The sequence below is a fragment of the Abrus precatorius genome, unplaced genomic scaffold, assembly GCF_003935025.1.
Source record: "Abrus precatorius isolate BTA unplaced genomic scaffold, Abrus_2018 Scaffold4, whole genome shotgun sequence".
In the NCBI taxonomy this organism is placed as follows: domain Eukaryota; kingdom Viridiplantae; phylum Streptophyta; class Magnoliopsida; order Fabales; family Fabaceae; genus Abrus; species Abrus precatorius.
The window spans coordinates 18192347-18208008 of record NW_020874384.1 but is presented as its reverse complement, the minus strand read 5'-3'; the positions used below and the strand labels follow the sequence as shown (position 1 = coordinate 18208008).

At 33.0% G+C, this 15662-nt stretch overlaps 3 protein-coding genes across 6 annotated transcripts; 1 reads left to right on the top strand and 2 right to left on the bottom strand.

Moving 5' to 3' along the window:
- Positions 1-476: 476 nt before the first annotated feature.
- LOC113864720 (protein NDL2-like) lies at positions 477-5066 on the top strand. 4 transcript variants are annotated; one of them, XM_027498765.1, is made up of 11 exons: positions 477-617; positions 1391-1490; positions 2146-2243; positions 2385-2473; positions 3084-3144; positions 3246-3332; positions 3418-3495; positions 3578-3634; positions 3743-3798; positions 4212-4347; positions 4454-5066. In XM_027498765.1, the coding sequence occupies exons 1-11, from the start codon at positions 567-569 to the stop codon at positions 4673-4675; spliced, it is 1035 nt and encodes a 344-aa protein (XP_027354566.1). In that variant the 5' UTR covers positions 477-566; the 3' UTR covers positions 4676-5066. The 4 variants fall into 4 exon arrangements, with proteins under 4 accessions (XP_027354566.1, XP_027354567.1, XP_027354568.1 ...); XM_027498766.1 differs by having other exon boundaries at positions 3578-3622; positions 4454-4997; XM_027498767.1 differs by having other exon boundaries at positions 578-617; positions 2146-2268; positions 4454-4999.
- Positions 5067-5264: 198 nt separating this feature from the next.
- LOC113866248 (homeobox protein ATH1-like) lies at positions 5265-7690 on the bottom strand. The gene is made up of 4 exons (XM_027501128.1): positions 6584-7690; positions 6003-6358; positions 5813-5873; positions 5265-5707 (listed from the first exon to the last, which is right to left on the bottom strand). The coding sequence occupies exons 1-4, from the start codon at positions 7688-7690 to the stop codon at positions 5540-5542; spliced, it is 1692 nt and encodes a 563-aa protein (XP_027356929.1). The 3' UTR covers positions 5265-5539.
- Positions 7691-14154: 6464 nt separating this feature from the next.
- Positions 14155-14834, bottom strand: LOC113866247 (abscisic acid receptor PYL2-like). The gene has a single exon (XM_027501127.1). The coding sequence runs from the start codon at positions 14725-14727 to the stop codon at positions 14155-14157; it is 573 nt and encodes a 190-aa protein (XP_027356928.1). The 5' UTR covers positions 14728-14834.
- Between the last annotated feature and the right edge of the window lie 828 nt (positions 14835-15662).

Here is a 15662-nt window from a genome sequence, read left to right as displayed (position 1 = left end):
TTATTCTTTTTGTTAAAAATATATAAATTCAATGCACAATATTTACTAGATATTTTTAATAGAGAGAAAATATAATTTAAAGGCTAGTATTATTATTATATAAAAAACTAAAGAAGCGGGTCCTTGTCGACAGGAACAGAGACAATTTAAAAAACGCTAGTATTATTATTATATAGAAAATATAAAAAATTATTATTTGTATAATTTTTAGCATGTTCTAACATAAATTAATATTAAAAACAATTTATTAGGCAGTGTTTAAAAGTTAGGAAATGTGTTATTATATTTAAAAAAAAGGGGGTGAGAAAAATGTGAAGGAAAAAGTGTCGGCCTAGGGAACTATGGTTAAGTAAACCAGAGTGTGAGGTTAAGAAAGGAAGTGTTAATGCGGAGCGCTGTTGTCGGGAGGCCTCAATTAAGGTGGCACGGGGGTTGAGCGTCGGTGACTCGTGTGAGTCAAACACAGAACAGAGAGAGAGAAATTGACACATACTTAAGTAATCATAAAAGCATAGGAATGGAATGCGAGTGCCATTGTGCTAACGCAATTCAGAATAGTGACTGAAATGGCGGATTCAGTGTCGGTGGACATGGAACCCTTCTCTCCTCCACCCGAGGTACTGCTAACTGCATTCTGTTCAACCACAATTACAAACAACTATTCCCTTTCCTTTTACAACCTTTCTTTCTGTTCCGTTTATCATTCTCGTTGTTAATATCGTCTATTCACTTATTTTTCCTCTTCAATTTATTATTGCCTTCATATACCCGCGCCGTTGAACTCAATTCCTCCTTGCCTTGTTAAGCAAAAACGACACTGTTCGTTTCCGTTTGATCCTCGAGTTTAGTGCAATGCGAGTCTAGTTCGTGGTTTTTCGAGAATCTTTCTGAATTCTGTAATGTAAGAATAGTATTATACGCCTACTTTAGTTCGTGGTTTGACCTCACCGTGCCTGCTCCAACTGCAAAGTTGCCAGATAAATTTTGGTTATTAATTATACGATTCTAAATACGTAAAACCTTTCAAGTTAGTGAACACATTTTAGTTATTATGTTATCATATATTCAACGGATTAAACAAATGGAATTTCAGGATTTGGTTTTGAACTTTTTTTTTGTCTTACTTTAAATCACTGGTAAGATTCGGGCAGGTGCAGATTAATTTATGAACCTTTTCACATGCAGTATCCGCCTTGATTGAATTGCACTTTTTGTTTGGCTTGCTTCTTCGCATGTGACTTCTATTGTTGGTTACCTTCGCTCCTTTTTCTTGTTACGTAAACACGAAGGAGATGGTTTAGTTTATCAAATTCACGTGTGATTTGCTTGTCTGTTGTGGTTAACTTTATGTGCTGTTTCTGATTAACGTGCTACTGTGATATTTTTGCAGGAGCATCTTGTGAAAACTCGTTATGGTTGTGTCTCAGTTGCTGTGTATGGAGACCAGGACAAGCCAGCTCTTATCACTTACCCTGATTTGGCTTTAAATTGTAAGTAAATGGAAATGGATTTTACCTTATGGGTCTACCTAAGCACTGTCATGAGGCCTGAGGGCATTATTTAGGTTATTTTAATACACTTTATTCAAAAAAGCAATTATTATAGGATTTTGTGTTTTGATTATAATGGATGCTTTATTTTGTATTAAGAATTTAGGTGAAATGGACTAACTATGTAATAATTTTTTACACTATCATCCGAAGCAAAAATCTATGACTTTTGTGATAATTAATATAAAAGTTATACCTACCATGCATTTTAATTGATTTACAATGGAAAAAATATTTTCACTGTTAGTATTCTCCCTTTTATATAAATCTCCTATGCTTATTGGTTTCTTCCCTTATTCCTCTCAAAAGTCAAAACTTTACATTTTTTTAACTAAAAAATACTTGGCTTTTATTTATTTGCTTTAATCATCATGTTGAAAATGCCATCTTATTACATTTAAGTAGATTCAATACTAGTTTTGAAAATATTGTAGTTATGGGTAATTAAATTATGGTTCTACTGGTTTTTCTCTTAAAAGTTTCTATGCAGAGAATGTCAAAATAAAAAATGATGTTTGTGACTTTGTTAACATTATTTATTTTGTTGACAAACCAACGATCTAACCATTTGTTTTCATGCATGTGGTTTCATCAGATGTCTCATGCTTTCAGGGGTTATTATTTTGTCCAGAAGCCTGTTCACTGCTGCTTCACAGTTTCTGCATATATCACATCAGTCCCCCAGGGCATGAGGTCTCTAACTTTATGTCTTGAAGCTGTAATATGCTGTCACTTGATACTTATCTCTCCTCATTTGTAAATATTACTGTTGTTGAGTTGTTATAATTTTGGTGGTTTCTTAATCATTTTGTGCTATATCATTGCTTATTGCAGTTGGGAGCTGCTGCGATTGATCCAGATGATCCAATTCTTTCAGCTGATGATTTAGCCGATCAAATTGCTGATGTTCTTAACTTTTTTGGGTGAGCATATTTTTGCTTACTTATCAATCTCTTTCTATGTAGGCTATGGTAGAAAGTTTTGGTAATAATGGAGAGGATTCAAATGGAAAGGGAAGATATGGAATGGAAAACAGTTTCCTTCCATGTTTGGGCGTTGGAGACTTAACTAACGACAGAGAAAATGAGATGGTAGAAGGTTGAGAGTCCAAAATTTCACTTTATAAACTTAAAACTTTTTCAAATAACTAAGTTTATGAAGTGAAATAACGAAGGATAAGTTTCTAAAATACAAGCTAAGCCGTTTCCAATCTTTATCTCCATTTTGGAGGGATTGTAAAGTGAGAGTCCCACCCTCTTTATAATTTTTTGAACTCCCAACTTTTAGGGGAATGACACCCCTTTGTCTATCCTTTCCCTCCACTCTTCTCATCCAGAAATACTAGTAGCATTAAGACAGTAATGTTAGATCAATTTCCATTTGGCTTTAATTTACAATATTTTCAACTGAGTTCCTTCTGTTGTGCATTGAATGTAATGGGTTTGTAACTTGTGCAATTGAAGCTAGAAGCTGATGTCATCTGTTCTCGATCTTGAGAAGGCAATCTAACATCCTTCTCCTCTATCTTTGCAGTCTTAGTGCAGTCATGTGTATGGGAGTAACTGCTGGGGCTTACATTCTTACCTTGTTTGCTGTGAGTCTTTCATACGCTCTTCCCCTCTATTTTTTCCAATTTTTAAATGACCGAGTTTCAAATCATGGGATCTTACAGATCTTTCTCATTTATGACAACAGATGAAATATAGACACCGTGTTGTTGGTTTGATACTTGTTTCTCCTCTATGCAAAGCACCATCTTGGACTGAATGGTTGTACAACAAGGTTCTTTTTCTAAAACATAAAAATGGTTTTGTCTCCTTGTGAAAGTAAATATCGCCTTTTGCTGAAAACTTTGTAATAATTGCAGGTCGTGTCAAATTTACTCTACTTTTATGGTATGTGCGGGGTGGTAAAAGAAATATTGCTAAAGCGATACTTTGGCAAGGTATGCCTATTCTTCCAAAAGAAAAATTTTTCCCTACTTCCTTCAGCGTGGTTGAGTTGTTCAATTTTATTGGTGGTGATAGGATGTTCGAGGGAGTGCTAATTTGCCAGATTCCGATATAGTTCAAGCATGCCAAAGGGTTGGTCCAATTTAATTTATTTTTCTATGTGGGGACTGTGTTATAGCTGCTTGTTGGTGGTCTGAAACTGAACAATTGTCTTACTCTCTTCTAAATATTTCGTGACAGTCATTGGATGAGAGGCAGAGTTTGAATGTGTGGCGGTTCCTTGAAGCAATTAATGGGTAAGATCACACTTCAAAATAGTGGGTTTCTTCCAATTTAAAAGTGATTGCCAATAATATGTATATCTTTGGAATTTTGTTGGGGGGGGGGGGGGGGGGCTTAGGAGTGTAGTTTTTTTCTGCCTTATATCAATTACTGCTAGAAGCCAAATAAGAGTGGGGCTAGCCGTGAATTTGGGGTATGTTTGAGGAAGTCATAAGTTCAAACATCCGTGTGATCTATGTATCCAAAAAAGATAATTGCTAGTTTCAACGTCAATCAGAATTTAATTATACATGCACTCGGGGCTCTTTATTTGCCACTTTTTATGTACAAATGGATATGCTGATGCTTTAATACGACATATTGTGAAACCGCAATATGCACATAGCTTACATACACATGACATTAACTTTGTCTTGGGATTTTGCAGGAGATCTGACATAAGTGAAGGATTGAGAAAATTACAGTGTCGTTCTCTAATTTTTGTTGGGGATATGTCTCCTTTTCACTGTGAGGCTCTCCATATGGCATCTAAGTTAGATAGACGATTCAGTGCCTTAGTCGAGGTGCGTAATTAACAATTGTTCAGGTCAAATTAATATGTGATAAGAATGTGTTTGTATGAATTATAATTGAGCTAGATTTAATAGGCTATTGTTGGCGTAGCTACAGGTTCAAGCGTGTGGGTCAATGGTAACAGAGGAGCAGCCTCAAGCTATGTTGATACCAATGGAGTACTTTCTCATGGGATATGGCTTGTACAGGCCGTCTAAGCCAAGCGTCAGCCCAAGAAGTCCCTTGAGTCCATCTTGCATTTCCCCAGAGCTCTACTCACCAGAGAGTATGGGTTTGAAATTAAAACCAATAAAAACACGAATTTCCGTGGAAATTTAGTTGTGCGTGAATGAAGGTTGCTGCTCTTTCTGATTGGATTGTTGAAGAACAAGTTTATAATTATTCTGTTTTTTCAGAAATCTGATGAAGGAAGGGGGATGTCATAATCTTGTAGATACGGAGAGGAGGAAAGAAAAGGGAAGAGTTTCGTTGAAAGCAGTTATAGTCATTCTTTCATTTGTAATCATAGATTTTAGTTTGCGGGTCTGAATAGTTGGGGAAGTTTCGAAATTGTTGTTTTTGGACAAATAAATAAATAAATGAAAGTGCTTGTCACAACTGTAAAGCTACTGTTTTCATGCTGTCAGGCATCTTTTTCTGTTAATTAGTTACATTTATTTGTTATGAAATTCCTGAAACAGATTATAATGGAAAGAATATGTACTCTCTGTTTACTCCACTGATGAACTTGCTATTATTTCTTGCAAAAATCCCCAAGCCTCATGCATGACCGTTGGTGTCACCCCGTTACTTTATCTGGCCTCAGATCTTGTTAAAATATAGCTTTATCACTTTATTTTACTATAACATAAGTCCGCCTCTTTACCCATGATGCCATCATCTTCTTAGGAATTGATCTGTTCTTTTCATAAATGATTTAACCGGCAGTTTTCACGAATCGTAACTTCGCTAAATTTTCTACGAGTGCAGTGCGAAAGAAAATCAACAAAATAAGTAGTATGGACAGTCAAATAAATTTCGTGTTATTTACTCTCTTTTTTTAACGTAAGTCATGGACGTCCTCATTATAATATAACCCAACTATGCAAAGCATCATGCACAGTTTCTGGTTCCAGTTGTGCTGTGTTTTCCACATAAAAATACAAAAAGCTCCATGATATTGTTAAGCGAATTTGTTCACCTTTAATTGACATTAAACCTTTGATTACTACTCATGCCTATCCTGTTACCGTGATTGCTCTGCATTCCTTCTTCATTTCGACAAGCCTTTCTTTTATTCATTTCAGCATACATCTCTTCAATCATAGGTTTCCACAGCCGAACACGAGCATTTATAAACCAATTGGATACCTGCTCATAAATACAGTTCAAGACAACCAAACAAGCATATCAAACGGTTTCTCTTCAAACAAAGTAAAAAACAACTAGCCAGGATGTAACAACAGTAGGTAATACCTGGCTTCTGGTCAACCCACTTTTTACTGCAAGCAAATGCTTCTCTGCATCTTTAGGATACCTTAAATCCATCAAACAATAATAAAAAATTACGTCTATATCTTAAATTCACTACTTATGTATGTACATTCCCATGATGATACTTCAAAGCCAGCCCAAGAAAGAAGTATGTTCAAAGCTAGAAACTTACGGATGGAGGAAATTCTGAAACATCCAAGCCCTTAGAACTGAAACTGATCTTTCTGGTAAGCCTCTTTGGGGCCTCCATAGTTGATGATCTTTTCTTTTCAAGTGCTGGAGTGGCCATTGCTTTTGAAGGAATGAAGTTTCAACAGACCATTCCTTCTCTTCTGAGCACAAGTCGTTGAAGTTTGATCCCATGGCAAGAATATAATTGCTAATCCTCTCTCGTAAGTCCTTATAAAGGATAGAGATCGTTTGAAGGGCAAAGTGTGCATGTATTTGCGAATCCAGCTCAGTAGCAGCATGGAATGCCGATACAACGGTGTGTATCTCATCCAAACACTGGCTGTATCGATTGTCCACCTGAATAAAGAGAATATTACCAATAGCATGACAAGACTTTATGATGAAAACTTTTATGTTCTATTGTTAAATTTTTCCACTTTTCCATTTTTCAAATCATTATTCTAAATAAATTGTAGCAATTAATTTAGTATTTTCCATCGATGAATTTCAATACGGAAAAGTGAAATGTAAAGTTAACATGATTGACACAATGAGGAATTAATATAAAATGCAGCATAATACCAGTTGTAGAAGTGTCAGCAGCTGGGCTTTCTTTGATTCAGCAGCATGCCTTTGCAATGGAGATTCAGCATGAGCTTCATGCATAGAGTTTGCTTTGTGATTTGTCAATATTTTCCCATTGGGTGGGAAGGTTAAAGTTGACTTACTTCCACCTGCTCTACTACCATAATTTATTTGTTCCAGATTTTCAAATGAATATCTTGCAATTTGAGCAAGTATCTCTTGAATACCAGCAAGATATCTTGATCCCAGAACTTCGGGTGAAAACTGCACATATTTATTACCACTCAAACTCATAGAAAATTCCCTACTACTGCTACAGGAGGCTTGCTCCAAGCCTGACACGGTTCCATTCATGCATGGTGTCACATCAGAGCAACTGACCTCTGAGCACTGTCCTGGGGTTGTAGATGTTGCAAGGCTTAGAGAAAGTTCATTACTGAAGTTCGAGGAATGGTAAGAATGATTGATTATGTTTGCAACATTTGATGATGCCCATCCACCTGGATCCAGGTTTCCTATAGAAGAATAAGGTTGACACCCAGTTCCATCAATCTCTGGAGCTTTAGAAAACTTGTTGGCATTCCACTTGTTAGGAACTTCATCATAACCACAGTCCTCAAAAGTTGTAGGCAAAGGATTTGAAGTATCTTGTGAATTGTTGAAAAATGGTCCCAATGCCCCCATTGAGCAGAGTGAACGAGGCAAAGCTGCTGAATTCTCTAAATTTTCTTGAAGACCAATTCTAGCGGCAAGAATTGCAGCAAGTGAAGCAGGAGTAATAGGCATTCCTCCAACTAAATGGTCTTGAAATTCAGTGTTCTCCATGGGATTTGAAGCATCTCCCACAATAGTCTTTCCTCGAGATGTAACTAACGAACTGGAGTCAGCAATATTTGCAGAATTTGTGAAGCAATCCTCAGCATGGACGTTACTTAAAGGTCCACCTTGCTCTCCAGAAAGCATTGATATTCCATTTATGATATGGGATTGGTTGTTAAGGTCAACCGAGTAGCACTGAATCAGAGGGTTTGAGGTGGAATGTTGTGAAATTCCATCTATTACATTAGAAGCTCGACCGGAAATCTTGTACATATCACTCTCCATCAGCGTAACAAGCACTAATTACTTCATGTAACAAGAGACTCTTAATTTTGCAGTGGTTTTACAAAAAAGCTTAACTTCAAGAGCCGTATGATCCCAGGTAGAGTCACTGTCATTGAAGAGAGAAAAGAAAATTGACCTACATACCAAGAAACATCCTCGCTGTAAACTTGAAAAAAAATTTGGAAGGAGAAAGGGAATGGACGGATAAGTAATTATGCAGCATGTGACTTAATTGAGCATCCTTTTAAAATAAATTATATGCTGAAATAAATAAAGGAGAAAATCGATTGAAGAAGGCTTCTAGACTAGTTATAGAAGGACAACTAACAGACACATGAATTCAAGAAAAGCATCAAACCAAAATGATGTGAAAGCCTACCAAGGAGTTATCACCCAACAAAGCAAGTGAAGCAACTAAAATATGAGACTCTTCATGATAAACCAGGAATCTTCTTAACATTTAACATCTCCTAGCCAAGATAAGTTGTCCTTCAGGAACCTACAAATAAAAAGAAAGAAAGGAACATGGAAAAGAACAGTATTGGTAAAATAACTAGGCTATGTATTTGGAAACAAGAAAAATATGGCACTCCAGTCTTGCCTAAACCATACCAAATGAAAGACCAACACCAAAGGTGTGTAAGTGTTGATTTCTTTTGCATGAACAAAAGCATTTTTTTCTTCAAGCACTCCATTCCCAAACAATGAGTTTTGTTTTCTTGGACCCCATCAAGATTTCTTGCACCACCTCTCCTTTGTCAAATCCTTGACACAAAAACGCTGAAAATGTTACCTCATTATCTGGTCTTGCAAAACAAAGACAAGAAACTCAACAAAACCAAGAAAAGGGAGAAAGAGGTTTGCCTAAAGGCCAAAAGAAAAAGAAAAACAAAAAAGGGGTGCTGAAGATGAATGAAAAAAAAGCCATAAATCAAGAGGGAAAGGTAAAAGAGTAAAACAAGAAATGGAATGGGAAGAGGGAACACATTACTCTTTGGTGCAGTTGCACTCATTTGTGTTGCAGGCTTAACTGGGCCCATGTTTTCCCTCGCTCTCTCTCTCTCTGATGTCTTTTGTCCTCCTCAACCCCTCTCATTATCTGTTTCCCTGCAATCATCATAATCAAAATATCTGGATTCTCTCTGTTTAAACTCCTGTTCATGGCAGGTAGCCTCAGAAACATTTTCAGAGAAAGCCTTTTTCTTTTTATCTATTTTAAAACAACAAGGCTAATGTGACGAGAAAGGAGAATTAAAAAAGAAATAAAATTTCACGCTTTCCCTTCAGAATGTAACAAGTAAACGCACAAGGCAAATGAAATGTGAGGGACAGAGAAATAGGAACACTGTTATAGACTTCTAGCAGTGTCCTTTGTGGTGGTGGCCAGACAGAGGAGATTGAACGGTGATGTAAGCAAAGTGAGTAATGATCGTAACATCCTTCACCAATTTATTGTTGTTATTACCGATAAGTAGATTTCACCACGGAACCTGTGTCAAAGTATCAACTCTTTATTGGTTGCTTTGCATGGCACTTTGCCAGTGGCTACTTAAGAATTTGTATCTTCGCACTGCATGACCAAGTCTATGACTTCCTACTGAATTACACATTTGCATAGCGGATAATTATGATAACTACCACCATAACCCCTGTATTCGCTGTGCAAATGCTGGCACCTGTGCTGCTGCCTTTCTAGTTTCTTTCATGTTCTTTACAAGGTATTTTTGGTTAAATATAAAGCAAAAACTTCGATTAGAATTTTTAAACTTAATGGTAGCAGTGCATTTGATTCTATAGTCTTTAAAAAAACAACTATATATATTTTTTATTATGTATTCTTAAATATATTTAAAAAAATTGTTGATTAAATTGTATTACTTTAATTTTATTTAAAAATTATATAAAATAAAAGTTAAATCATTTCATTATAATCATTTTATAAATTTTTTAATATATCGTTTGTCAGTGAATCTTATATCCATATTTATTTTACTTTAAAATGTGATTAAAAAGATAGTAATTAATATTATTTAAGATTTTTACATAGATAAATAAGTAAAAAATGAAATTATTTTTTAAGAGATAGTATAAACTAATAAAAAAATTTCATTTTATAAAATAATATTATACTACAATTGTTTTATTTTTATTAAATATTGCTAAATCTAATTTTATTATCAATATTTTTATTATTTTAAAATTAGTTTTTCATCGATTGTTAAAGACAAATAAAATAAATAATCAATACCAAAACATGAAATATTATAATAAGAACAGTTAAAATTTTATAGAGCATGTCTTGTTTTAAAATTGAATAAACACGTTGATAATCAGTGCATAAAATGAATTTAATTTAAATGTACTGTAAGTTAAATTAAGATTAAACTCGTGGATACTCGTTCCACTCCAACTTAACTTGAAGGAAAATAAAAATCGAGTATGTGAATTTTCGGAATATAGATTAAATGTGGGATATAGTTAAGAAATATTTAGCACATATATAAAATCACCCGATTATATAAACATTGTTGATGCGTGCTTGGATAAAATTTAATTATATTTAGCAATATATATATTCCGTGATGATAATTTAGTAGTTAACTTTTGAATGAAAATACACTTTTTCATACAATTTAAAAATGGATATTCAAGATTGTTATATCATCCTTGCATAAAAACACAATCTCTAAGACAGATTTTAGGTGTTTTTTTTAATTATTTTAAATTGATATTTTAATAGTTTGTGATAATATTAAATATTCACTTTTAATCAACATAAAATTCAAAATTTTATTAAAATAACAAAATAATTTTTTCTTTCTTCTTTCTTTGGGTAATAAATTGTCCCTACGAGACATGTCACGTGCCTTAAAATATTATTTTTTCTTCTATGGTTTTTATGAATGTTAATGCTCCTTTATGCACGATTCAGGTTTGGCCAACTGTAGGGATCTTTTTCGAGATCATAATAGAGTCTTTATAGTTGATCTCTTCAATTCCTTATATTTTTGTTATTTCTTTAAAGTGGAGCTCTAAGGGATTGTTTGAGGGTTGAAATTAGTTATTACTAAGAATATTCATATTATTTGAATTAAAAGTGATAATAAGAAAGTCATCTTTTTAATTGTAAATATTTAAAATAGTGGTCATCTTTTTTTTGTTATTCAGAAAATTAAATTTTTTTTTAGAAGCATTAAATTTGTTAGATTCAAAATATTTTAAGAGAAACTAATCAATATGCTTATTGATGGGTTAAGTTTAAGATTAAAAGTGGGCTTGATTCTAGTTTTGAGGAGGTTCTTCCATCCCTAACTCCCTTTATTAGATTTTATTGTTCGAGGGCTTATTGACCTAGGTCTAATTTCTAGTTTGTAAGCAATGCAAATACCCAATAAGGTCATATATGGGCTCTAAGACCCTTTATATAAAAAGGCCATCAACTGGGCTAGCGTGTCATATTGCTGCCCTCTCTTCAGAAATGACAAAGCCATATCTGCAATGTGGGCTCAGGTTATTGCCATTGGCCCACTCATTATTACAAGCTATTAATTCAGTAGTTTCTTTGTTGAGAAAAAGCCTTTTTTTTTCTCTCGTGGATCCAGAGCTTTAATTCAGCTTAGAAACTAGTTTATTGCCTCATTATAGGAAAACAAAAAGACTCAAATAAAGAAATGGGCCTTAACTTACTTATTGTCACAAACATATATCCAATGTTGTTCCAATCCAAGGAATTACAGGCCGAGCTCACTTTCGAATGTTTAACTACAATAGTCCCATGACACCCCACCCGACCCAATCGGGGTTTGTTTTTTTATATGAAAAAAATGAACAAATTATCAAAATACGTTGTTTTGAAAAAGTTTATAAAAATATGAAAATTTTTAAAAATTGCTAGCAAATTTTTTGGGTACTTTAAAAAATATTATTTTTTTAAAAATTGCTACTAATGATTTTTTATTTTAAATTATTATTATTATTATTATCATTTAAAAATCATTATGAATGAGTTTTAAATTTTTATAATCTTTTAATAAATTTAAAAAAAAATTATCAATCGTAATTTTTAAAACTTAATAATTTTTCGTTGTTGTATCACTGCCTACACAAAAAATCGTTAATAATGAATTTTGAACATTATATTTTCATAATTTATTAAAAAATACAACATTTTGATACACACATATATATTAAGATAAGTATGATATTTTAGCACAAAAATTAAACATAAAAAATATAAAATCTTAAATTAAAAATTATAAGATATAACTAAATTAAAAAGAAAAAACAAATAATTAAAAGTTCTTTCAAAGCTTAATATAAAATATATAAACCAAATATATTTGTAGTTGGGATGACACTTGAGTTGATTTGAGTAGGATATTATGTTTTTCAAACAGTACTTATTTGTAAACTCACATTGGTATATGTATATAAAATAAAATAATTTTTATTTTTTTTTAATCTTGTGAGTGTTTAAATACCTATACACAAGCTCATTATTTGCATTTCAGTTAAACAAAATAATTAATAAGGTTTTTTTTTATGAGTATCTAAACAGCTATACTCATACGTGTATTGGTAATTTTTATATATAATAATTCTAATTTTGTTAGATAAAAGTTATACTACAGAGATACGCCTATCGGTGACTAAATATGACATTTGTTTGTAGGGTAATTTTTTCTTGCACAATAAAGTACACATATGAAATTTATCTTGATAATATTTTGCTGTGTTTTACTTCTAAACATTATTTTTATGCTAAGAATATGCTAGTTTTATAACTGTGCATCCAGAAAAATGATCTCAATGACAATTTTAATTTTACTAATGCGAATGTTATTATTTTGTAATTATAGAAACTAATTATTTTCTTATGATTATTTTCTCGAGCAACTGTAAACAGAAGAATATTGATAAAATTTTTAAAAACTGTTAGATAATGTGATTTTATATTTGATACATTAATTAATGACTATTAAGGAAAAATAAAAATATAAAACTAAACGGAATTCACAATTAATTAATGAATATATATTTAGAAAATATAGCTTCAATGAAATTTATTAATGTACATCGAAATTGAAATAATAAGAAATAAACTAATTGAGGCATGCATGTATTACGTACGTGGATGAGGCTCGGTAATCACATGTTCCTTTAAGGATGGTCACAGGTGATAATCACAAGATTTTGTAGCCTTTTGTCGCTGCCGTTGAATTCAGGGCTAACATGAACACCGCACGAAAAGGTTTCATTTTAAGCTCAACCAACTACCCCTTTCCTTTTGCTTCCAATCAATTTATATATTAATTACAATGCCTACCTCAATCTCCTAACCTATTTCTTCTTCAAATAACGAAACTTTGCTTTACTGATTAAATAAATCAAAATATATATCTTTTTTACATTATATTTTTAATTAATTCAAAATATATGATAAAATGTATTCGATACTTAACGATCAAAATAGAAGCTGCTGATGAATAGTAACTACAGAGTGAGTTCCTTACCTTCTTGCATTATCTTAAGAAAATTTGTTGATATCAATTGTAAGGACTGACTGTGTATATTTATTAATGATGATTTTCATTCAAAATTGTTGCAATTATTATTTTTAATAAAAGCATTCTTATTTTCAAATATTTAAAATTAACCTTAAAATTTGATAGAGAAGACCGCCAAATTTTTTATGTTAATGTGAATCTATTTTAGAAAGTAAGTTTGAACTAATTATTTAATTTTTAATATTTTCAAGTTATTGTCACAGTGAATTTTAAATCAAATTACAAATCTTTTTTTATTTATTTTAAAGACGAATGAATTTTAAAATATTTTTATTTTTTATTTGAACTGCTCTTCCACATTTGAGTACACGAAAGCCCGCAACAAACTCGCAAGTTGCAATGCAATAACCCATTCCAATAACGTACGCAAATCTTAAAACATTTCCGAGTGATGTCAATTGTCACATATCTCAACCATGCATGTCGACTGATCCGTAAACATTCTTCCTCTTCTTCGTCAACTTCAAAATTTTATGACATCTAAACGCAATCTACTCCTTTCTACTCCGTAAATGATTAAGAGTACGTTGGTATTATAATGTAAAAGGGGTTTGCCGAAAAGTTGAAATCATTGCTGTCATTCAAACTGTGCGTAAAAAATTATGTAGATTAATTTGGAAAATCATGCATGCCACGGTGATGAACGCAAAACGATAAAAGCCCTAGTATTCTAAACCCGCTGAGTTACCCGTCACAATATACGCAAGAAAAAATAATATTATTTAAAAACATATAAATCCCAATATAACCATTTAAGTAAAAGGCAATAAACGTAAAATAACTATTTTTTATGATAAAGAGGGATTAATTAATTAATTAATAACCGTGCATATAGTAACCAATTAACACCACTGAGGAACGAAGGAACTCACTGAAAGAGTGAATAAAAACGATAGTTCACTGTGGTTGTCCATGCACTGGGGCAGCCATAGCCACGACCCCGAGTTTCTGAAGGTTAAGCTTCACCACAGTGTCAACAAACATCTTAGTGTCCTCTCCGGTGTTTCCTTCTGGTATGTCAACCATATAAGACTCCAGAACAATAGTATACACTTTCCCTTCCCTCTTGAATTCGTTCACCGACGTAACGGAGCGATAATTCTGAAGCCTGTGTTCGCCACCAACGACGCGAAAGCTGAGTAAGTGCTTGTCGTCGTCGAGAATCTCGAGCCTCTCGGTGCTGGTGGAGGCTGGGAGACCCGAAACCACGGTGACCTCTCTGATGCTGCCAACGCCACCGTCACCTCTCATGTTGCAGCTCTTGACGAAGTGCTTGTACTTTTGCGGGTTCTCGAAGCTTCGAACGAAGGGCCACACCGTGCACAGTGGAGCGTCGATGCGTTGCGTTATGATGGAAGTGCAAATGTTTGGGGAAGAAGGCTCGAATTTGTGGTGTGTGTTGATTATGGTTTCGAGTTCAGCGAATTCCTCTGGAGTTAGACCTAAATGAGCCTGAGATTCTGAGGCCATTATATTTTTCTCTCTTTCTTTATTTTTTATATTTAGTTTGAGCTATTTGATTGAGTTTGCGTGTGTTTGGTTGAGAGGAGGCTTATGAATGAAGAAGGAGGTTCGTGTTCATATTCATACATTCAGATGATGATATGAATACTACTCAACAGTGAGCATATCAAACTAACACGCTTGGGAATGTCACTATTAATTATTTATCTGAGGGTGCTATGCCTCTCATCGTTTAGACAAATATGCCCTCCACAATTCCATTTTTACTTTTTAAAATTTTTTATTTTTTTTTAGTTTCAAGTTTTATTTCATTTTTAATAATTCAAGTTATTTGATATAAAAAACTTCCCTTCCAAAAACTCTCTATTTATTCCTACCTTACTATGAGTGTATAACAAAATTAGAGTATGTTTTCTCATAGAGTAAAAATATCGCTACTTACAAATAGACTCTAAAGCTTTGTTTATATAAGCGTTCTAACTTTCCAACTCTATTAAAATTTGCACCATGCATTATTGTGTCTATCAAAATTTTAACCATATACCAAATTAAAAAATATTTTTATAAATTATTTGAAACATGAAAGAAGATAAGATGAATGGGAGAAATAGTGGTGGTACGTAATGGTTGAAAAGGTAAAGAGTGAAGTGGAGATACGTGGTTCATGTGAATTCTTTCACTAACTCTCACCCTCATCTGGACCCACCATTCATATTCCAAATTTGTTTTTCGCTTATTTCATTCATCCACTATGACCAATATAATGTGTCATTTATATTGGAGGTAGCAAAAGTATTTAATGTATATAGTCAGATATAAAAAGAGAAGAAATGAAAATAATAAAATAATAAATAATGTAATGAAAATATTAATTTTAAATTTTAGAGTTACATTTAAGTATTTACTAATTATAAAAATTTTATGAAAAAGTTATTGGAAAA